The sequence below is a fragment of the Meriones unguiculatus genome, chromosome 12, assembly GCF_030254825.1.
Source record: "Meriones unguiculatus strain TT.TT164.6M chromosome 12, Bangor_MerUng_6.1, whole genome shotgun sequence".
NCBI classification, from domain to species: Eukaryota; Metazoa; Chordata; class Mammalia; order Rodentia; family Muridae; genus Meriones; species Meriones unguiculatus.
In genome coordinates, this window is record NC_083360.1 from 833,831 (window position 1) to 858,485 (window position 24,655).

Sequence of the window (24,655 nt, forward strand, 5' to 3'; positions counted from 1 at the left end):
AAATACTGCCCCACATCGCTGAAAGTAGAGAAGCCGCCCAGCCCCCAGACCAAGCCTAAGGACGGCACAGGCCCTGCTACGCCACTCTCAGTGTTGTGATCATAGATGATGACGTTGTTAGTGGGCTCTCACTGCTTCTAGGTGTATTTCCAGGTCTTGTTTGCTTCATGTCATTGCTGTCACAGCAGGGTTGGTTTTTATTTTGGTTTTTGGGGTTGTTTTTTTTATTTGTCTTTGTCCCTTTAAAGTGGTACTGGATATCATGCCTCCATACACAAGTTGCTCAATAAGAAGATGCCCAGATGAAACCAGAAGTTATCCAAACAAGCAGACACAAAACAAACAAACAAACAAAACAAAACAAAAAACCCAAACAAAACCCAACACAGAGACACAGGGAGCATGGAAAAGCAAGCCAACAGCACCGTCCAAAAGATTAGGGGAGAAAAAGATCAGCAACTGAATACAAAGACGCTGAGATAGTGTAGCCCTTGGTAGACTGGATATGCTCCAGTGAAATACCATGCATCCAAGAATATTTGAGCAGCACAAATTGGTCCTGAAAAAAAAATTTTAAAGGACACAAAGTTAGGTGGGCAGGGAAGGGGAATAGATCTGGGAAGAGCTGGGGGATGAAGCTGATCAAAACACATGTATAAAACTCTCAATGAACTAATAAAAAAATTTCAAAGCTACCCAAAAAAGTAAAATACTAGATAAAAATTCCAGAAGTTCACTTAAAAATGAACAGTGACCTGAAAGAGAATGCAAAGAAGTGAAAGAGTTCCATCCAGAGCCTGGAGAGGAAAGTCAGCAACACAGAAGAAAAAAAATCAGCCACATGGAGGAGAAAAATTAGGAATGTGGATGAAAAAGTAACATGAAATATTCAGCATGAAAATTAAGATTAAAAAATTAATAATAAATGCTAGACAGTCAGTAGTGGTGTACGCCTTTGATCCCAGCACTTAGGAGGCAGAGGCAGGCAGATCTGAGTTCGAGGCCAGCCTGTTCTAGCACAACCAGGGCTAAACAAAGAAATCTTGTCTCAGAAACAAGACAAGACAAAATCATAAATGCTGGGCATTTATGGCATGAAGAACTCAGTGCATCCAATGGAAACAGAGGGTTTCACCAACCAACTGAATCAAGCTGAAGAGAGAGTATCAAGGGTGAGGACATAGGTGACAAAACACTGCACTTAGCGATCACTGTGAAAACAAACGAGCAGGCCTTCGCTATCTAAGAATGCTGAGACACGGCCAGGAAGCCACGCACAGAGAAAGAGGGCTGACGTCGACGAGAGCACGGGGAAGCTGTTCAATGACGCTATAGCAAAAATTCCCCAAATCCAGACACTCAAACACAAGAGGCGTTTAAAGTTCCAAGTAGACATGACCAGAAAAGACCTTTCCCACAACGTATTATAGTCAAAAATACAAAGCAAAGAAACCATACTAAAAAGGAAAAACTCATAAAAGCAAACATCGGAATGACATTAAATTTCTTGACAGCAACCTTAAAATTCAGGATAACGTAGGAAGGTATATTTCAAACTCTGAAAGTCAAGCAAGTGTGCTATACCCAGTTAAACCATCATTTAAAATTGATGGATAAATTAAGGGTACTTTAAGACAATCATAACCTAAGACAGTTCATGATACTAGGCTGGTACTGTATAAAGGAATATTGCACACAGAGAAAGAGGACATGCAGTCTGAATATTTCTGTTTTCTGGAGCAGTTTGAGGAGCACTCAGGTAGGTTTTAAGAGTTTGGGAGCTTTTTCAGTTTTTGTTTTAATACGAATTTTTCATTTTCCCCGATAGGGATGGGGAGGCTGAACGCCGGCTCAGTGGGCAAAGAACTTGCAAGAGTGTGAGGAGTTAAATTTGGATCTGCATTGCCCACATAAGGGCCAGGCAAGTGTGGTGCCCCCCCCCCCAATACCAGTGCTGGCGGGGTGGAGACAGAGATCCCTGAGGCAAGCAGACCAGTGAAGCTAGATTAGTCCAAGAGCTCTGGGTTCAAGTGAGAGACCTTGCCTCAAAATACATGGTAAAGAGTAACTGCACAAGAGACACAACGTCAGCCTCCGGCCTTCACACACATATGTACACATATGCACACACGTGTGAACACAGATACAAGCCAAGACAAACGCTATCCATTATTAACTCCCTTGATTTCATTGCGATCTACCAAAATCTCCCTTGTTTCTTCTCTAATTTTATTAATTTAGGATTTCTCTTTGTCTTATAATTACATTGGCTAGCATTTTGTCTACCTCATTACTTTTCACCTCTTTGAGTGAGTATAGTATGGTTATTTTAGTCTCTTTTAGTCTCTGCTTTATTAATTCAGGAGCGTTTCTAGAAGATCATACAAGTTGGTTTCAATCCATGGTTCAACAAACACATATTATTAAGCGTACCATGGTGCTCCACCACGCCTGGCTAAGACACCTAATGTTCAACAACGTTGTTAAAAGCCTGCACTGGAGACCGTCATAGTGATGCATAGTTTTAATCCTCGCACTCTGGGGGAAGAGGCAGGTTATTCTCCATGAGTCTGAAGTCAACTTGGTCTACATAGTAAGTTTCAGGTCAGCCAAACCTACTAGTGAGACATTGTCTCAAAAACTAAGCAAAATAAACAAACAGACAAAACACACACACACACACACACACACACATCGGAGAAAGACAGTCTCTTCAACAATTGATGTAGGGAAAACTGGATATCCACATGTAGAAAAATGAAACTAGACCCATATTTGCTACCTTACACACAAAAAAAATTCAAAATGCCTCAAAGATCCAAAGGCAAGGCCAGACCTTCAGACTGCTAGAGGAAAACATGAAAGACACTTCAAGACACAAACATAGAAAAGGGTTCCAGCAGTGCAGGAATAATCTCGAGAACCAACATCTGGGATTTCATGACAACAAACCCCGCTCCCCTGACGAAAAAAAAGCAAGCACCATAGTAAAGGGAAGCATTGGAGAGCCAAATCACTAATCTACTAACTGAGCAAGTGCATTGACCAGATGGCTCTCAGCCGAAGGAACATAAATAGCCAATAAAGGAAGGGCTCAGCGTCCGTAGGCATTAGGAACACAAACTGGAACTGTGTTAAGATTCAGCCCACTCTAGGAAGACTGTAATCGAGGCACCGAATGGCAACAAACGCCGGCAAGGATGTGGAGAAGAGTCTTCGTTCTCATCTGCGGGTGCAAACTCGTGCAGCCACGGTGGAAATGAGAATGGAGCTGATCTGCAGGTGCAAACTCGTGCAGCCACGGTGGAGATGAGAATGGAGCTGGAGCAAAAGGCTGAAAACAGAGCTGCCAGGTGCCCCGTTACTCACTTCACATTATATTTGAATTGTATGTTCAAACTGAGTCAAATATAATGAGGCATATGCAAATGACATGAGGCCCATTAAATGAGGGCTGTCCAGAGGGCTCAGCTAGGAAGCAGGTGCTGCCTGAGCTTGGGAATCTGAGTTCAAGAAGGAGAGAACTGACTCCACAAAGCTGTCCTGTGATCTTCACATATGCACCTTCTCCCCCAACGCATCATACACACATGAATGCACAGCAATAACAATACAGAATTAAAAAGACAGGTAAGTTCCAGGATACAGCCTAATGGCAGAGCACCTCTATTTTTTTTATTTTATTCTTCTTTCATATATTATGTCCTGACCAGTTTCCCCTCCTTTCCATCGCATCAGTAGGAGGAAGAGGGTCCCACAAGCTGGCAAAAGAGTCAGCGACAGCCCTCATTCCCACTGTTAGGATTTCCATATGAACACCGAGCTGCCCAGCCATAACATATGTGCAGAAGACCTAGCTCAGGTCCCTATGGGCTCCCTGATTGCAGCGAGTCCCCACAGGTTGATCCTGAGGGCCTGTTCTCATGGTTCCTTGACCTCTAAGAGCATGTGAGGTCCTGGGTTTGGTCCCCCAGCACTACAAGACAAAAATGTAAGTAGAAACAGGAAAGTAAACTACAACAAAAAGACAATCCTGGCTGTCCTGGAACCCACTCTGTAGACCGGGCTGGCCTCGAACTCAGGGCTCTGTCTGCCCCCACCTCCTGAGTGCTGGGAGGCCTGCTTTTTCCTAAGGGAGGTAGAGGGTGTATGAAGCTAGAGGAGAGGAGAGAGAAGGTGGAAGGCTGAGGGGGGAGGAAAGGAAGGGGAAATTGTGGTCAAGGTGTAACATGAGAGAAGAATAAAATTAAAAAATAGAGGGGCTCTGCTGTTAGGCTGTATCCTGGGCCCTACCTGTCTTTTTTATTTTGTTTTTTACAAAAAGGGGAAATAATTTGAATGGAGATATATATAAATGGTCAAAACATACATGGGAAAAATGTTTGACACCAATATTAGCCAGAGAAGCACAAATTAAAACCATAGTGCAGTACCAGTTTGTGTCCAGTTGGGCGGCTTAAAATGGTTAGATAAGGAGAGTGTTAGCAAAGATGTGGAACACTAGAATTCTTGTAGGGTGCTGCTGAGGCAGGGTTAGGCTGCAGTTGCTCTCAGCCTGGCTGTTCTCCCAAAGGCTAAACGGAATCCCCACACCAAACAGCAACCCCAGTCCTGGGCACATCTCAAGAGAAAATATGTCTCAATATGTCTCCCAAGATGTGAACACATTTCCCACAACGGCGTTGCTCACAGGAGCCATGATGTTCATCTGGTGATATGAAAGGGCAGGTGTGGTATATTCATACACCTGAAAATTGTCCAGCAGTAAAATGGGATTTTGGCAGGGTGATGGCGCATGCCTTTGATTGAAGCACTCAGGAGGTGGAAGCAGGTGGATCTCTGTGAGTTCAAGGCCTACAGAGTGAGTTCTAGGACAGCCAGGGCTACACAGAGAATCCTTGTCTCAAAAAGCAAAGAAGGAAGGAAGGAAGAAGAGAGAAAGAAAGAAAGAAAGAAAGAAAGAAAGAAAGAAAGAAAGAAAGAAAGAAAATGTTGATTTGTGAGACAGCATGGGTGAACCATGAAAACATGATGCTAGGAAAGAAGCCAGTCAAGAAGGACCCCAGATCGTAAGTATTTAGAAGAAACAAATCCATAGAAATTAGTGTCTTCTGTATCGTAGATTGGTGAGTGTGTTCAGGTGCAGAGTGATGGACAAGAGACACAGTGGTCCATTTTAAGGTGATGAAATCTTGTAAATTGATTGTGATGATCATTACACAACTCTAAAGTCATCAAAGGTACTTATGTTGTTGAAAAGGCTTTATGGTGTGTGAATCATAGTTTTTTTGGTTTTTAGAGTATTTGTAATTCAACAAAGCTTAAAAAAAAAAACTAATCACAGATCAAACCTACTTGTCAGCTGATCTACACTGTCCTGGATCAGACATGCCTGTATATAGGACATAGGGGACAGGAATGTCAGGGGATGCCTGAAGTACAGAAATGGATGTATGCTTGCGTGCTCTCACGGCTGTGACAGTGTCAGCTAGCCTGGTGCTGTCCAGCATGGTGGCCCGTAGCCACACATGATCACTGAGCCACTGAAATGTGGGTGGCCCAACCGAGATGAAAGAACACACACCAGACTTTGAAGAATTAATTAAAACACTCGCATCCTAATTGATAATGTTTTGTATTAGATATACTTTTTTAATATTATAAAATATAAAATATAGTTTTAATACTTTTACAAACTTAAAAAGCCACATTCTCTGAGAGCCAAGGTTTCCCCAGGAGGGGCGGCTGTATTGATACATGGGTATGCTTCATTACAAATTCATGTTCGTCAAGGGTTATCCATTGGATAATGGGAGAAGAGAATAGGGCAGAGGGTGGAGGGAAGTGGGATGCTAAGACGGCGATGTGCTGTGCCTGGTGTCCCACTTAACTCCCCTTCTTCAGCAGCTTTCTTTTGAAACACAATGCCTTCTCTCCTCTGGCAATTTGGTGCATGTGTGCAATGTACGTTGATCATACATTTGAGCATATCTACTCCAACTCCCCCATCACTCTCCCAGGTACCCCAACACATCGCTTCAGGCTTCATGTCCAATCTGCACCCCCCCCCCAAACACCTTTACTGCTGCCGGCTGGAATGCTGAGTTACGTGGTTGCTCGGCTTTGTGCAGATTTTGTGCAAGCAAACATAGCTGCAGTGAGTTCGCAAGTGCTGTGGTCACGCCACGCCCCGAAGCCAGCATTCCAATCATCTTCTCATCCTCCAGCTCTTACACCCTTCATGCTTCGCCATCCACACTGTTCTCTGAGCCTCGGGTGAGGGTTGATGTAGATGTCCCTTTTAGGGTCCTTTTTAGGGCTGAACACCCAGTGGTCACCTCTTCTCAGCACTTCGACAAATTAGGAGTCTCTTCACGAAGTGATGACCACTGCAGAGAGAGGCTTCTCTGGCCAAGGCTGAAGGTTCTGCTATCTGTGCGAATAAACACTAACAGTTGAAGGCAGTTTGTGTGTCCACTGAACACGACACCAGTGGTGAGTTCCCCCTCCAGGGCGTATAAGCGCCTTGTTCACGGTCGTCTGAACGCAAAAACAGAGTATGCTTTTTCCTATGCCCACGTTAGCTCCCAGATAATGACATGGGGACCTATTCCTTTATTAATAAAATTTAGGGCACTGTAGCTGGGCAGATGCTCATCTATTCTAACCCATCTGTGCTGGTCTGGACTCATTCCCAGCCACAGGCCCCGTCACTTGTCATGAAGTCTCACCCTGGCTGTTCCTGCTCCATCCGTGTCCTCATGGTGACCTTCTCATGGTGACCTCCTCGTCTTTCTTCTTCTTCACCTGTGACCTTCCTCCTGGGACTCAGAAGTCCTGCCTTAACTCTCCTGCCCAGCTATTGGCTATTCGGCTCTTCATCAACCAATCAGAGATGATGGAGAACAATTTTTACACAACATGGAGACAGGAGAATCTTCAATAGCAGTGGCAATGCCCACCCAGCTCTCTGTGCACAGAAATCAGCATCTGGATACACAGTGCACAAGACCACCCCCACCATTGACCAGGTCTACGTACAAGGTGCTGGGAAGGACAGACCTGGCTCAAGGTGGTTGGTTACCTCCTAAGATCTGTGCCACTATTGCAATGGTGCGCATATTCTTAGGCATTTCTTTACATCTGGGATCACAAAGTCTGTGCCTCTGAGAGCTGTGACAGATGTTCTTGCTTGCTAGCCTGACTACATCTGGGATTAACTAAAAACCCAAGCTGCTATGGGGTGTTTTTAGTTAATTGAATCTTTTGAGGTAGGGAGACACACATCCAATCATTTGAAATCAGAAGACCCCCCTAAATCTGGGCCACGCCTTGTGGCAGCCTGTCTTAGGAACAAGGACGAAGATTCTGCTTTCTGCCTGTTTGTCTTCTCTGTTTGTCCATTTCTCACCATTACTAGAGCCCACTTCTTCAAGATCCCGACGTACACTGAAGACCAGCTGAGACATCCAGCCTCCTGGACTGAACAGCTGGTGGAGACCTGGACTTCCCACTGTAGACAGCCATTGTCGAACCAGCAGGACCACAGCCTGTAAGCCATACCCCTGTGTAAATACAGGTTCACTGTCAGTTCTGCTCCTCCAGAGACCCCTGACTAACACAGGAGCCAGGGGCGAATTCTCAGACATCCCCTGTCTCCACTTAGAAGTTTAAAGGAAGAAGTGGTGGGGGATGGGTGAGTGAGTACTTCTTTTTTTTTTTTCTTTCAGTTTCAGAAATCTCTCTAACCACACATTTTCCCAAATAAACAAATTCTGAGTTGGGGAACAGAGGTAGGCAGATTACCCTGGGGCTGCGGTGCCTCTTCTTGGTTGTCAGCTTGACTACTGGATTAAATATTCTCCATTAATCAAATTCTAAGAGTTAGGGAACAGAGACAGGTCAAAATGAAACCCCAGAGTTCTTAGCTTAGGGGAAGTGAACCTCGTTCTCCATGCAGTAGAAAAGCTGATTACAGTAGAGGTGTGTGGAGAGAGGAGGACGGAGTCTGGTGGTCTCCACACTGTGCCTGGACCCTGGCCTGGGGACACGCACAGAGGCACCGGTCATTCTTTAGCGTCGCTGTCCATTCCTGTAGTTCTTTTCTAAGGCTGTGACTGTCAGAATAGATTCCCTGAGTTTGCTGACCAAAACCAAGCCAGAGGAAGTGTCTTGGCTCTTTTCTGAGAAAACAGAGCTTTGGTGGCATTGTCTCTTTACTCAGAGCTTTGTGATTTGATATTTTGAAGAAAGTTAGACAATATCAATGGGAAGGGTTTGTGCCAAATCGCATCTGAAAATTAGTGACCCAAAGCTTGTGCTGCTTCTCCTACAGGTCTCATGGATTATCTTTTCTCTTAAAGAGCAAAACTCTGCTCTTGTCTCCCTCCCCCGCAGACTTCCACTTCTCACTAGACAGTGAGCTGATCAAAAGACCAGAGGAGAAGCAAAGCTGGCTGGACACATAGGAACTGCATAGCCAGTGCCTCACAGCCACTGTGGTAGCAGGTTGGATTCAGGCAATACTGACCTACAAGTTAGAAAAACCATTAGTGGGACAGCAGTGAGACTACTGTCATAAAATACAGGACCAGAAATATATGTCTCTATTTGAGTATAACTCTGAGAATTAGTTTCTTAGGCCATTCTACAAGAAAGCAAGAAAGAAAGGAAGAAAGAAAGAAAGAAAGAAAGAAAGAAAGAAAGAAAGAAAGAAAGAAAGAAAGAAAAGAAAAGAGAAAGAAAGAAAGAAAGAAAGAAAAGAAAAGAGAAAGAAAGAAAGAAAAAATAAAGAGAGAAAGAGAGAAAGAGAGAGAGAGAGAGAAAGGGAAAAAAATGGGCTTTAAGCTTTCTATGTGATGTAATTTCAGTAATTAACAATAGGTGGCAGTAAAGAGCCCTCTCTTTCAATGCTGAAAGCAGTTACCAGTTAAATGTTCTAGGAAGTGCTTGAATTTCTCACTGCGGGACAGGCAGGTTGTCTAAGTAAGTAAATCAAATTACTTTACTCTATTTTTTTAAAATAAGGACCCAGTGCTAGTTACCACGTAGAAATAGAAAACACCCTGTAATTAAGTCGTGGGTGTTTCTCTTAAGCAGGCTTGTTTCTGATATTTACTTACTGTGACTGTGTGACTAAACTAGCATTTGTCCAACAGTGGAAAGATTCCCCCCATGCAGTTTGTTTTCAGGGGCGTGTGTGTGTGTGTGTGTGTGTGTGTGTGTGTGTGTGTGTGTGTGGTGATGAGTGCTTGGTCACAGATGTTTTTGGTTTTTGGACACAGCTGTTTTTCACTTAGATGACCTTTCTCTGCTTCCTCCTCTCCCCTCTCCCCCCCTTCTCCCTTCCTCTCTCCTCCCCTCCCTTCTCCTCGCTTGCATCCTTATTCATATTCCTCTCAGTGAAGGGTTCAGGAGAGCCGGACGGTGCTGTGGCCCACATACAGCTGAGTGTGCCAACCAAGCGTCCACATGTTGGGATGTAATACCCTCTTCAAGGCATGAAGAGAGAGGGAGCTCAGTCTAATACGGCACTCAGAGGTGGTCCTATGCGAGGAAGCTGGGATTGGAGCCTGTCAGATCCGCAGTAGAAGCCCATGCTTAAGTGCTGATGGCTTAATAAAAGAGTGACAGAACACATGTGTGTGTCTTCATCTCTTGCCCAGAGATGCCCTGTGCTGAGCTGGGCGTCTGCCATCACGTCAGCACCAGATGTGGCCCCTTGGCTGAGGAGCAGAACTGTGAGTAGGATTAACTTCTCTTCTTCATCAAGCAGTCTGTCTCAGGCATTTCACTACGCTAATGGAAGAAAGACTGCAGTGTAATCCAGTTTCTCCCATTCAGCCCCATCTCGCCCATTTGCACATGGCTCCTTGTGTGAGTGGCTCTTTGGGATGCTGGAGCAGGATGACCAGAACAGTTCCAGGGCTTTCTAAGGGCAATCCATGCCAGGAAAGGGCTGGCCTCACGCTTCACGCGAACGCAGATGCGCTGTCATCTCTCTTGCTCAGGATGTGTATGAATGCAGCTGGTGAAGAAGTCGGGATAGCAGGGCCCCCGTGGACACCCCCACAGAAAGCTGAGTCCCGGGGGTGCTCTGGAGCCCGGCAAGGTCTCATCTGCAGCCTGGGGACTGTTGTAGCACAGGCTTATTTCTGAAGACTGAACTCTTCAGATCTATTTACGCCATCCGATGTATGGAGAGGGACACGTGGGCAGGAATCTGGCTCCTTGTTGGCACTGATAGCTTGTTTTCCTGATGCCGTTCTAGGGAGTTTTACGATTGCTGAGACAACTGCATAGCTGTGCAGCCTTTATTTGAAAGGCCTGTAAGGCTAATCTCAACACAGCTCCCTCTGTTCTCATCTGCCACTGGACAGGTGACAACGGGCCAGTATCGAGATAGTATGGGTTAATAACTAAAGCAATGGCACGACCCCAAACAATGTCTAGCACTCCAGAGGGAAAAATATTCATTTGATGAGTGAATAAAAAAATTTTCCTGAGGCTTTTCTATCCTCAGATCCCTCCAATATTGACTGGGTAAATGAATGAATGAATGAATGAATGAATGAATGAATGATTCTTCTGACTCAATATTCTCATGGCTCTTAGGATCTGCTGTGGTTTGAATAGGAAGCCCCCCCCATTGGCTCATGTATTTGAACATTTGGTGGCGCTGTTTGGGGAGGTTATGGAGTCTTTAGGACTTTGGAGCCTTGTGTCTGTGTGTCACTGGGGGTGGGTTTTGAGGATTGATAGCCAAGCCTCAGTTCCTTTCTCTCTCTGCCTCTGTATGTGGATGAAGATGTGATCATCCGGCTTCCTGCTGGCGCAGCCATGCCTTCTCCTTCATGACGGGCTCTGTCCACCTGGAACCATAAACTAAAACAAGCCCATTCTTCCTCAAGTTGCTTTGGACAGAATATTTTATCACAGCAGAGAAAAGTAACTAATATGGGCTTTAGCCCTAATTCCTTGCTGTGACCTACAAGGCCATGAGTGATCTTGGTCCTAAGTCTCTTGTGTTTGCTTCATCCCAGACTAACAGTGACTTCTCTGTTCCTCAGACCAGCTCACCTCAAGTCCGTCCCAGGACTTTGCATTTGCCTTTTATTTGTATTTTGTTTGCTAGAAGGGCTCTTCTTTCAGCTCTTTGGCTCTTCTTAGTTTCTGCCCCAGGACATTCCGGAGGCTGCTGTTCTTCAGAGTATCTCCACATGGGTACAGGTCCTAGAAAAAAAATCACATTAAATGATTATATTAAATCAGGCATTAAACACGCGCGCGTGTTCACCTCTTCACCAGCTATCTAATTTATCAATCTTTCTGGTTTGGGGTTGTTTAATTCTAAAGAATGTAGCCTTCATTTCATGACTCTCTAATAACACAAATGTTTAATGCCTGATTTAATATAATCGTTTAATGTGATTTTTTTTTTCTAGGACCTGTACCCATGTGGAGATACTCTGAAGAACAGCAGCCTCCGGAATGTCTATACAATGACTAAAGCAAATGCTATCATTTTCTATTGTTTCACTGTCTTAGGACTGATACTTACCAAAATGCAGTTGTCTGATGAGAGTGAGCTTATCATTAAGAGGCCAAAAGCAAACCTCACCAGTGTGCCCAAGGACCTACCCTTAAAAACAGCTATTTTAGATCTATCACAAAACAATATAACTGAGCTCCAGACTTCTGACATCTTCTCGTTGTCCAAACTGAGGGTCCTGATAATGTCCCACAACAAACTCCAGTCTCTTGACATCAGTGTTTTCAAGTTCAACACAGACCTGGAATATCTGGATTTGTCCCACAATGAGTTAAGGGTCATCTCTTGCCAACCAACAGCCAACCTCAAGCACTTAGACCTCTCCTTCAATGCATTTGACGCCCTGCCCATATGCAAAGAGTTTGGCAACATGTCCCAGCTAGAATTTCTGGGACTGAGTGGTTCCAAGATACAAAATTCAAGCGTGCAGCTGATTGCTCATCTGAACATCAGGAAGGTTTTGCTGGTTATAGGAGACACTTATGGGGAAAGGGAAGACCTCGAGTGTCTCCAGCACATTAGTGCGGAGACTCTGCATATTGTTTTCCCTGCGAAAAGAGAATTCCGCTTTGTTCTGGACATGCCGGTCAGCACGACGGTGAGTTTGGAGCTGTCTAACATCAGGTGTGTGCACGAGGACAGAGACTGCTCTTACCTCTTGGCTGCTTTGTCGAAGCTTCAACGGAATCTGAAGCTCTCAGACATTACCCTCAGCAGTGTTGAAACAACGTGGGATTCCTTCATTAAGACCCTGCAGCTAGCCTGGGAGCTCCCCATTGAGCGTCTCTCAGTTTCACACCTGAAGCTACAAGGTCAGCTCAACTTCAGGAACTTCAGTTATCTGGACACTTCTCTGAAGGCTTTGTCAATACGTCATGTTGTCAGCGATGTGTTCAACTTGCCACAGGGTTACATATACAGTATCTTTTCCAATATGAACATCCCAAACCTCACAGTGTCTGGGACACGCATGCTCCACATGCTTTGCCCAGCCCAGGTTAGTCCGTTCCTGCATTTGGACTTTACAGACAACCTTTTAACAGACATAGTTTTTAAAGATTGTGGAAACTTAACTGAATTGAAAACACTTAGTTTGCAAAGGAATCAGTTAAAAAATCTTGATAATATAATTCTCATGTCTCAGAAGATGATATCGCTACAAAAACTAGACATTAGCCAAAACTCTCTAAGGTACAGTGATAGGAGCCAATGCTCCTGGACTAAGAGTTTGTTAGTTTTAAATTTGTCTTCAAATATGCTTACTGACTCTGTTTTCAGATGCTTACCTCCTAAGGTCAAGGTCCTTGACCTTCACAATAACAGAATTACAAGCATTCCTCACAAAATCACTAAACTGGAAGCTTTGCAGGAACTCAATGTAGCAGCCAATTCTTTAACTGACCTTCCTGGATGCGAGGCCTTCAGCAGCCTTTCTGTGCTGGTCATTGACCATAATTCAGTGTTCCACCCCTCAGCAGAGTTCTTCCAGAGCTGTCAGAATATTCAGTCCATAAGAGCAGGGAACAATCCATTCCAGTGTACATGTGAGCTGAGAGAGTTTGTCAAAAGCCTAGGCCAAATACCAAGCGCAGTGGTGGAGGGTTGGCCTGGCTCTTACACCTGCGACTACCCAGAAAGCACTAAGGGAACACCACTGCAGGACTTCCGTGTGTCTCCACTGTCCTGTGATACCGTTCTGCTGACCGTCACTGTCGGGGCCAGCGTGCTGGTGTTGGCCGCCACCGTGGCCTTCCTCTGCCTCTACTTTGACCTCCCCTGGTACCTCAGGATGCTGTGTCAGTGGACACAGACCCGGCGCAGGGCCAGGAACACCCCCTTAGAGGAACTCCAGAGGGATCTCCGGTTCCACGCTTTTGTCTCATACAGCGAGCATGATTCTGCCTGGGTGAAGAATGAATTGCTGCCAAACCTAGAGAAAGATGACATACGGGTTTGCCTCCATGAGAGAAACTTTGTCCCTGGCAAGAGCATTGTGGAGAATATCATCCATTCCATCGAGAAGAGCTACAAGTCTGTTTTTGTGCTGTCTCCGCACTTCATCCAGAGCGAGTGGTGCCACTATGAGCTCTACTTTGCCCATCACAGTCTCTTCCACAAAGGGTCTGATAACTTAATCCTGATCTTGCTGGAACCCATCCCACAGTACTCCATCCCCACTAACTACCACAAGCTGCGGGCTCTCATGGCGCGGAGGACTTACTTGGAATGGCCTGTGGAGAAGAGCAAACGTGGACTGTTTTGGGCCAACCTAAGAGCGGCCATTAATGTCAAGCTGGTTAGCCCGGCAGAAGCGGCATGTCACACACAGTGGTAACAATACTCACCTTTTCAGGGTTGCTGCTTGGGGGAGTTTTAATAATGGTGCCATTGACATCAGCGTGACCTAGAAACGATGTTGACTTTGTGATGCAGAATGGATGCTTTTAAGCCCTAGATTACCACTAGTATGTGGTAATAAAAATGAGTGGAATGCTGTAATTTGGGTTGAAGTTATTCCTTTGTTTCTCTCTCTCTCTCTCTCTCTCTCTCTCTCTCTCTCTCTCTCTCTTTCAAGACAGGGTTTTTTTGTTGTTTTTGTTTTTCTGTACTCTTGGCTGTCCTGGAACTAGTTCTGTAGAGCAGGCTGGCCTTGAACTCTCAGCTATCCACCGGCCTCTGCCTACTGAGTGCTGTCAACTTTTGTTTTGTGTGTCCACATGTCTTGCCTACATGTGTGTCTGTGCACCACAAGCATGCCTGGCGCCCTCAGGTGCCAATGGAGGTTGTTAGAGTCACTTGGACTAGACAGTGGTGAGCTGCCATGTGGCTGCTGGAAGTCGAACCTGGCCCCTCTGCTTAGTTGCGGAGCCATCTCTCCAGCCCGCAAACCATTAATTTCAAACACGTAAGGGATTCACGCGTTTGTTTAATTGAATTTGCCGTAGAATCGAGACACCCTTTCCTCTACCGACATGTGTATCTCTGTGTGCTGGGTCAGCAGTAGAAAAGTCCAATGCACTTCACTGCAGGTTGACTCTCCTATCGTTTTTTCTGTGTTTACCCTCTGAATCCCCTCACTCTTCGGCCCTGATGTTACTTTTCTATGTAAGTTGTCTGCATGTAAAACTCTCGTCTGGTTTTCCACTTAATGGAGGGATTGTAGATACTGTTAATTCATTGTTCTAAGAAGCTTTCAGTCAATCAGAACATACAGACACATAGAGAGTAACAAAACAAGACCATACGGTGAAGTTTGTAGATTATTTGACTTAGCCATCTTAGAAATAGTAAGTAATTAGTCTCAGCACTAGGTGGCAGAATTAGGTGCATATCTGTGAGTTCAAGGCCATGCTGATCTACATACAAGTTCCAGAACAGTCAGGGCTCTATAGAGAGACCCTGTCTCAAAACAAACAAATAAATCAATACCCAGAAATGATAGGTTAGGTTTTCCATTGGGTCTTGAAGGAGGCATCAATATATAATGGTGGAGAGAGAGAGAGAGAGAGAGAGAGAGAGAGAGAGAGAGGCCATTTTAATAAAGAGAGCAAAGGCTGGGATACTCAAACTTATCCTGGGGCTGTTATCCCCGTGTGGCTGATTATGAGGCTTATGGCAAATGAGACCAGCATATGGTTGTCAACAGATAAATAAAACCATAGTGCAGTCAGCCATGCTGGGGCATGCCTGCAATCCCAGCAAGTTGAAGGCTGAAGCAGGAGGTTCCTGAATTCCAGGCAGCCTGGTCTATATAGTCAGATCCTATCTCCCAGAGGAAGAGAAAGAGAAAGAAAAAGAAGAGCATATTGTAAGGTCAGACCTGGGGACTTATGAAACACAGCTCAGTGTCTATGGAACACAGTGGGAAGTGCACATGAACCATGAAACCTGAGCACTGTTACTCTGTAACGGAGTTGCACCAGTCTTCCTAAGCGGCTGCTTCCACTTCCTCTAAGCTTGCAACACTCCCCGAATTACACTTCTAGATTTCGCAATCTAGTCCTGACTCCTTAGCAAGCAATTTCGCAGTAGCTTTGGGGACTTCCGTGCAGAGAATGCATCTGCACAGATGGAACATTTGAAACTTATTGTCCCCCAGTTCTGCGTGCCACCAAGCATAAGCAGGGCTGGCTCCTTGTGAGAGCGGGGAGGAGAGGGCCTGCTCCCTGCCTCTTCTTAACTGGCTTTTGGCCATTTTCTCCTTACGCTTTTTCACCTTGTCTTCCGGGTTTGCATGTCTTCCTCTATGTGATAATTTCCCATTTTCGTGCATACATCTGTGGTCTGGACTGTGTAATACAAATGTTCCTATTTTCATTACACCTGCAACGCTCCTGTTTCAGAGAAGGGCCCATTCTGAAGTACTAAGGTTTGGGCTTGCAACCTATTGGCTGACACAGGTCAGCCCCTGGCACCTCCTAAGTCTAAAAAGTGGTCTCTGTAAGGTACGGAGTTTCTCCGATTTTGAGACCTTAGGTCAGTCCTGGATATGCACTGCCTAACTCAGGAGCAGCTTAAGGAAGTTAAAGAGGCTGTGACTGCATTTGTGGCATCTCCTGCTGAATTCCAAGCTGAGAGGTGAATTCAGGTCAAAGTGTAGATAAAAATGAAGCAACAAAGCCATGTCATGGCAGCTTTAATCTCAGCACTGGGAAGGCAGAGGGAGGCCAATCTCTGTGAGTTCAAGGCCAGCCTGGTATCCAGGGTGAGTTCCAGGATAGCCAGGGCTACATAGAGAAACCCTGTCTCAAAAAAGCTGAAAAGAAGGTGGAGGAGGAAGAAGAGAAAAGTAAGAAATAAATTAGATGAGAAAAAAATATAGAATTCAAATACAATCTCTGAAGCCAGTTTGGATTTCAATTCTAGCTTCTACGTTAAGTTTTGATAATCTGAGACAAGCTACTTTAACTTTCTAAGCTGATTTCATTATTTATATTATAGGTTTTTTTAAAGAGTATTGTTTAAATAGCTAGCCAGCATCTCTGGGTCTCCAGATGTGAACTTAGGATTGCTCAAGCATGCTCCTCAGAGTGCAGCATCCATACAGCAAACTTTCCGTGGAGTTCTGTTCTGTGTCCTAGCACGATTCTTTCTCTTCAGGGGGTAAGTAGAACCCACACAGGACAAAGCCCACCTTCACAGTGCTCACTGAAGTGAGCGGAGAGATTATTCTTCTCACACATTGATTTCACAGGTCAGCAACCCGAAGCTGGTACACTCTCAAGACCCAAGCCTGTTCTGTCTCTCCACTTCCATGCTGAGAGCAAACAGGCCCTTTCCTTACGTCCATAAAGGTCCTTGGTTTCATTTCTTCACACGAAGAGGGATAAGCGCTAAGGGCAGAGGCTCAGGTTTGTCAAGTCTGTCCCTGTGCACGAAGGCCTGGCAGCTCCATTACCCAGGCTTCCCGATGCACCCCTTAGCTGTGGGACGTCAGGAGCTGGGCGGGTTTTCAACACAGTGTTTAATCAGGACTCTTCAAATGGAGATAAGCATGACGCTCTGCTTCACTGTGAACTTCAAAGTTCACTGGTCTGGGGTTGCAGGCCTCCCCAAGGGAGGCAGAGATGGGTAGATCCGTGAAGCTCGCTGGTCAGCCAGGCTGGTCTGCCTGGTGACTCCCAGGCCAGTGAGGAGACTTGTCTCAAAAAAGTAAATTATTAATTAAATGTGGACAGCACCCAAAGAATGAGACCAGAGGTTGTTCTGCTTACTTCACATGCACCCATATGTGTACAGACACATGTACCCACATATGTGCACACACACACTGCCTGGTCTGGAAAAATGCTCACATGTAATGAAAGATATATATATAGATAATACAATCTGAAATTTGTTTTTAAAGCTATATTATACACACACACATATACATACAGGCTAGTTTTATATCAGCTTGACACAAGCGATAGTCCTCTGAGAGGTAAGAACCTGGTCTTCCCTTGTGAAGCCATGATCGAGGGCCTCTAGGTGAAGAAGAAGCCAGGCTACCCTTGGTCTATGGAGTGGGCCCTCCTCTCTCCTGTAGCTGAGCTGTTCCCTGATGCAGAACAACAACAGGTTAGGCCGTGGCACTAATGGGTCCACTTGCTTGTGGAACCTTCACCAACTGACATAATTCTGCAGAAAGAAGAAATATTCTTTCTAGGTTAAATAATGCAGGAAATCATTACAACATTAGTTTAACCAGCTAGTTCCCCAGTGACTGACACAGAGAGAAAATGATGTATTTTTAAGCTGTAAGCACTATGCTGGGTAGATATTCAGCTATTCTAATCCTAGGACCTTTAAAACTCACATAAAAACCAGTCACTTGTCAATCTGATGACTCCCAGAGCAGCTTCTACTCCATCAGTCTGTTCCTGTAGCTATGTGCTCAGCTATCCTTCCACACTTCATGAACACGCCTGTCTTCGTGTCTCCTAAAGAAAAAGGCTTTTCTCTCTCCCTTCCCAGAGTTCCGGTCTCCTACCAGGAAGTCCCACCTTCTACTTCTTGTTCTTTTGCCCAGCTAATTGGCCAATCAGCTCTTTATTGACCACTGCTACATCCACACAAGACATTCCTCCACAGTTCCCCCTTTTAGTCTAATAAAAGGCCCCATTACATCATATATATAGTAAACTACATACAGTGAGAAGGATCATGAAACAACCAGGAAAACCATATATAAAAATTACATTCATAGAGTTTTGCTTATTTGTATTTAGCAACCTTGAAGAAAACAACACCTTTCCTATTTTGGTGAGTCTAAAGTTTTGTATCCAAATTATGTTTATTGTAGCTGTATCGATCAATCTGAAAAACATCTATCTAGACCTTAAGACATCTTTTTAATGCCTAAGCAACTAAGACAAATTGTAAAACTTTATCTAGTCTTTAACAGCATCAGAGATTTGAGAAGGAATAAAATTAATTACCCAAGTAAACAGGAAGTGCATGCTAGCAGGCTTCAAAAAAAAAATGACAGAGACAGTTTGCTGCCTGAACAGCCACCCCAAACTCTCCAATGTTGGAGCATCATCGTCATCCTTCTGGCCCAGAAGAGCTGACATAATTGCGAAGCAGGAACTATTTAGGACTTGTTTACCCTGTCTTGGCAGAGCCCAGCAGCTTACTTGGCATGCGTTCAAGCCTGTCCATTTTAGGCAGAATTCTGTCTGTGGTAGAAATGAGTCAGTTCTTTGCCCAGGTGGCTGGCTTGCCACATTTGAACCCTTTCCATATGGAGCTTCTTCAATGTTCATACCTTGGTTGAGGTAGGCCAGGGTGCTACCAGGAGTCGACATGTCTTCTTGTCAACTCATCCTAAAATAATAAAACATTTTAAAATGTCATATTCTGCAGGTCTCTGAGGTTTCTGAAGACTTATCTATCCGTTCATTTTTTATATAATCTATCTATAGAATCATATCTATCTGTTAAACTTTGGATGCATATTCCTGTAATAAATTAATATCTGACACATATATATGTTTTTGTTTTAAAGTTAAACTTAAATTTGAATTCTATAGCAATGTAACAAAATGGCCTTATTTGAGAATAACAATTAAAGCTTGAAGTTGAGGAGTAGATTCAATAATCTCCATTTGTCTTATTATTCCTATAATATATTTTTATATTCCCCCTTTTTTCTTTTCAACACCTTCTTCCTTACTGAAGGAAGAAAGATAAAGAAAATAAAAGGAAAAGAGAGAAATCCCTGAGTCTAACCTTGTTTTTTTCTCTGAATAAAACCATTACTAACTTATCATCAGTTCCCAATGACAATAAACATCCATAGCCAACACAACCGTCTTTAAGGTAAATGAGACGTTGTTATTTTAAGGTTGTTTCCCATTGTAAGGCATAGATATCCTAAGTGGAGACCCAAATGAAATTGGGGAAAATGCTTAACTAAGCTAGTAATAACATTTGTGGTTCAATGTCTAAATGTTGAGACATTCCAGGCTTCAGAGAATAGTCTGAAATGCTGGGCCAATTGAGATCGCAGTTTTCTTCAAAGCAGACCCTGATGAGGTGCATGCAGGATGTCGGAACAGATATGTCAGCGTCTCAGCTGGAGGATTAGTCATAATAGGCATCATAAGTGTCCGTTTCTTTTGTTCTGAAAATATACAATCTCTCACAAGCATTATATAGTCCTAAAATTATAAATGTATGAGTTGTGCAGGATGCACAGATCAATTAAGGATGGATCTCTACTCTTTGTATGGGAAGAAGAAAGACACCTGCAAACCTTCATTCATGCCATATGAAAGGTTGGCATATACGTGTCATGCAGTTTCTGTAGTCAGTAAGAATTACTTGCCATGCATAGACAGTCGTTACCCCGTTGAAATCAAAACAAAGCTGTATATACCCTAACTTCCTCCTCCGGGATTCTGGCCACTTGTCGTATTAGGTCAACCCACTACCTGTCTCCGGTGAGAAGAACACTTTTAAAGAGACAAGCTGGTTACCATGAGCAATAGAAAAGGCATTATTCTTTAAATAAACTTTATATAAACTCCTTTTTAATTTTAGCATTTAAGCATTCTTTAGGCATCTTGTACCTATTTAAGGTGTGGGCCTGGATTTATATATTTGTTATGGCTATTTACATCCTGTCTCCTTTTCCACATGGTTATGGCTTTATAACCATATGGTGGTTATGCCTTTATAGCCAAACTTTAAGTAAACTCCCTTTTAGAGTTTAAGCACACCCTAGTCTTCTACCTAGGTTTTTACATTTGTTGTGGCTGTCTTTGCTCACCCCTTTCTCCAGATGGGATGGACACTTCTGCCTTTTAAGCATATGAATTGTGGCCTTTGAGTTTGGGGGACATAATTAGGCTGGCATAGTTCCATTTTGTTGGATCGTCACACTGTAGAGGGGCAACAGAATGGCTGGTTTTCATGCGGTGGCAGTAAGAGGGGCCAGTGACTTGGTGATATGTTGAGACCTGTAAAATGTTCATGTTTCTTATCTGCAATTGCATGTCTGGGAATTTGTCCCAGAGAAATAAGTTGAGATATAAACAAATATTTCTTCACAAGTTTGTCAAATGTAAAACTCATTTTCCAGTGAGGGGCAACTGTGTTGCGCTTGCTCACTGAAGGACATCTGTGTAGCCATCTTTATGTTAAATATTGTAGTTAACGGACTGGCAGGATGGCTCAGCGGGTTAAGGTGCTTGCTGCCAAACCTGACACCTTCATTTCAGCCCCTGGGGCTCACATCTTAGAAGGTAACATCTGACTCCCACAAACTGCCCTCTGACCTCCAGAAGCATGCCATGGCACATGTGTGTCTGCAGAAAGTAAATAAATAAAATGGAGTATTAGGGGTTAAGATGGTGAGTTTTGGATTATGTATTTTTAATTATAATTTTTAAGTATAGTGGAGGCATTTTGTTAGCATAGAAGAAGGCTTATACGGCTATGACATTAAACTCGACATTCAAAATGCACCATGGCTTTAGTTTTGTTAAGATACGCATAAAAAGGGCCTGGATGAAATATGCAGCATTGTCACTGCTCGCCTGCAGTTTACTGTTTGTTTTGTTTCTACACTTTTCTGTACATGGAGAGTTTCAATGAGAAAGTTAAAAAAAATGGGATTCAGAGATCAAAATGTCATCTCCAAGAGATGGAACAGTGGAAATGAAGTTATAAAGCACTCTAAAAAACAAGCATTCTGTCATTGCATTATTTGATTGCCGGCAACTCTGTGCCCCTGGATAAATTCCTTCATCTCTCCAAGTTTCTTTTGTTCTTGTCTATAAAGTAGACACAGGAGTGTTTCCTTGTTAAAATGTTCCAACTGGATTGATGCTGCCCAGGTGCCCTCTGACCTGTACCCAAGCTTGGTTCCCTGGGGTTCCCATTCCTTTTTCTTTCCTTGACACAAGACTTCAGGTAGCCCAGGTTGGCTTCAAGGTTACTCTGTAGCAGAGGATGACCTTCTGACTCCCTGCCTTCTCCACCTCCCAAGTGTGTAGATGACAGGTGTGCATTATCACACTCGGCTTCAGGCAATGCTGAAGACAGAACCAGAACTTGGTCCACTCTAGGCAAATGAGCTAAGACCCCAGCCCTTTGTTTTCTTTTTAGTAATAAGTAAAATCACAAGAAGACCAACAGAGCCAACAAATCTGGGCCTAAGGGAGTCTGCAGAGACTGATGCACAAACCAAGGACCATGCATGGAGAGGATCCAGGCTCCCTGCTCAGGTGTAGCCGATGGGCAGCTCAGTCTGTGTGGGTCACTTAGTAAGAAGACCAAGGGCTATCTCTGATGTGAACTCTGTTGCCCTCTTTTTCTATCACTCCCCCATGGCAAGGTGACCTTGCCAGACCATAGAGGAAGAGGATGAAGGCAGTCATGATGAGACTTGATAAGCTGGGGTCAGTTGATAAGAGAGGAGGGCTCCCCCTGTCTGTGGACTAGGGGATAGGGATAGAGGAAAGAGGGAGGAAGAGTGGGACCAGGAGGAGATGAAGGAGGGGCTACAATCGAGGTGTAAAGAGAGTAAGTTAATTAAAAAAAAAGTAAAATCACTGAGTTCCTGGCTTGGTGTTCTCTCGGGACTCCTAGCAGTGGAGTGGCAGTGTCTCTGACTCTTTTGCTTGCTCTTGAGACCTTTTCCTCCTTTAAGGCTGTCTCATCCAGCCTTGATGTGAGGGTTTGTGCCTAGTCTTGTCGTAACTTGTCTTATCGTAATGTGTTCTGTTGCTTTCCCTAGGAGGCCTGCTCCTTTCTAAAGGGAAATGGAAGAGTGGTGGATCTAGGGCAGAGGGAGGTGTGTGTGTGTGTGTGTGTGTAACTGAAAGGAGAAGAATAAAACACAAACAAACAAAAACCCCAACTTTACAAAGTAGATAGCTGGGGCTGGAGAGGTGGCTCAGCAGTTAAGAACACTTGTTGCTCTTTCAGAGGATCTGGGTTTGGTCCCCAGCACCCACATGGTGGCTCACAATGCCTGTAACTCCAGTTCCAGGGGATCCTATATCCTCTTCTGACCTCAGTGGGCCCCCAGCAAGCATGTGGTGCACAGACATACATGCAGGCAAGACACTCACACACATAAAATAAATACATATGATTTAAAAAGTAGATAGCACTGGGTGGCCTGAGTGGGAATGGCCCCACAGGTCCGTCTATTTGAACATGGTCATTAAGGAGCAGCACTGCTTGACAGTCGGAGGAAGTGTGTCACTGTGGGTGGGCTTTGGGGTTTCAAGGCTCAAGCCAGGCCCAGTGTCTCTCTCTTCTTGCTGCCTGCAGATCTGGATGTGAATCATGTCTGCCTGTGTGATGTCATGCTGCCTGCCGTGCTGATAATGGACTAAACCTCTGAAACTGTAACTAAGCACCAATTAAATGCTTTCTTTGATAAGAACTGCCATGGTCCTGGTGTCTCTTCACAGCAACCAGAACTTCGGCTAAGACAGAAGTTGGTACCAGGGACGTGGGTATCTCTGTGACAGGCTTCACTGTGCTTCTTGGTGGAATGTGGACTTCCGGACTTTGGATTGGGAAGGCAGTTGAATTCTTTGAGCTAACCTTAATGGGCCACACTGGTAGGAGCATGCCAGTGGTGCTGAGAGGATAGATTATGATGGCATTGCTCAAGAGGTTTTAGGGAGAAGAATAGGTGATAGTTTAGCAAAGAAAGTGGCTGTTTTTTGCCCTTGTCTGAAAAGTCTGCTGAGGCTGCATTGAAGAGTTTTGGATTAATGGCAGTGACAGGAGGTTTCATACAGCCACGTGCTGGCTGTATCGTGTGGTTATTAATGGCCAGTGGTATGAAGATCTGAGATGAAAAGGAGCAAGCTGAGCAAGGGAAAATACAAAGTGTGCAGTTTGAGGAGAAAAGGAGCACCAGGGAATGCAACAGAGCTAAAGCCTGTGCTCAAGGAGACAAACAGGTGAAAGCTGTGCCAACTGGCGTAAAGGGGGTGGTGCTCTCTGGGGCACAACCATGGTGGGCACACGGTAGAATGATCAGGAAGTGGTGGGTGTGAGTACTTGCTATTTTTGTTTTTAAGGCCATTTGTTCAAATATCAAGTAGACACAGCTCAATTTTTAGTGTCGGCTGCTTTTAACTGTCTCACAAAATCCCTAAAAGTTAGAAACATGGGTTCTCACAGGTGGATATAAACTGGAGGCATTAGAAAAGATCTTAGTAAGCAAGATTCAGTGTGCACTGGGGGTTTCCACACTCAGTGAAAACAGTGGCTTCCATGCAAACTAGGGAATCTCCGGGAAAATCCTTGAGCTGCAGTGTCCAACAAGATGTTTGTCACATGCCTGGCCTCAGAGACACAGTAACTGCCGACCACAGTCACAGAGACAGCTGTGGTAGGTATTGTGTTCAGGATCTTGGGTGTAGCTAAATGATACGGCTTTGCCTACCATGCATATCACCTTGGCTTCTGTCCCCAGCATCACCCACCATCACAAAAACAAACAAACAAACAAACAAACAAACAAGCAAACAACTAAATGAACAAAACAAAACTGTTGGAGCTGGAAAGCTGGACATGGAGCACACCCCAGGAATTCTCAAAATTGAAGCAGAGGGCTGAGACTACCCTGGGATACATGCACGGGCCTATGCCCTCCCAAAAGTAAACAAAGAAGGGGGTTGGGGCGACGATTCCATGGGCAAAATGGTTGCTGCACAGATAGGAACACCTGGATTTGGGTTCTTAGCACCCACGTAAAAGCTGGGTGCATGGCAGCCCAGTGCTGGGTGTTGGGTACATGGCAGGTAGCCCAGTGCTGGGTGCTGGGTACACGGCAGCCCAGTGCTGGGTGCTGGCAGAAGACAAACAGTTCACCAGAACTCATGGCCAGCCAGTCTAGCCAGCTGGTCAGCAACTGGTTCAATGAGCAACTACCTGAAAAACTAAGGTGGAAGGTGGTTTAGGACGCCTGATGTGGAGCTCTTGCCTTCGTGCACGCTCACACTGGTGTGCCCGTCCACACACACCACACCACACAAACTCTCCAAAACCAAAACAAAGCTGTGAATGGTCCTAGGAATTGTGGTGAGTTTCTCTGGCTTTTTTTCCCAGCAGCACAACCGGAAGCTCCATTACTGTGTGAACGTTCCA

General features: G+C 44.6%; 1 protein-coding gene across 4 annotated transcripts; it reads left to right on the forward strand.

Moving 5' to 3' along the window:
• The first annotated feature begins 1,889 nt into the window (after nt 1-1,889).
• Nucleotides 1,890-22,908, forward strand: Tlr1 (toll like receptor 1). 4 transcript variants are annotated; one of them, XM_060365279.1, is made up of 5 exons: nt 1,890-7,552; nt 8,336-8,985; nt 9,403-9,740; nt 11,445-13,882; nt 22,820-22,908. In XM_060365279.1, coding segments are annotated over exons 3-5 (2,541 nt in total). In that variant the 5' UTR covers nt 1,890-7,552; nt 8,336-8,985; nt 9,403-9,638; the 3' UTR covers nt 22,821-22,908. The 4 variants fall into 4 exon arrangements, with proteins under 4 accessions (XP_060221262.1, XP_060221263.1, XP_021496349.1 ...); XM_060365280.1 differs by lacking the exons at nt 9,403-9,740; nt 22,820-22,908 and having other exon boundaries at nt 1,891-7,552; nt 11,445-14,050; XM_021640674.2 differs by lacking the exons at nt 8,336-8,985; nt 22,820-22,908 and having other exon boundaries at nt 1,891-7,552; nt 11,445-14,050.
• The last annotated feature ends 1,747 nt before the right edge of the window (nt 22,909-24,655 follow it).

Coding starts and splice junctions, on each gene's coding strand:
- Tlr1 (XM_021640674.2), top strand. CDS start 9,639: ATGTGTGTGTCTTCATCTCTTGCCCAGAGATGCCCTGTGCTGAGCTGG. Junction 9,741..11,444: donor CTTGGCTGAGGAGCAGAACT/GTGAGTAGGATT, acceptor TTTTTTTTCTAG/GACCTGTACCCATGTGGAGA.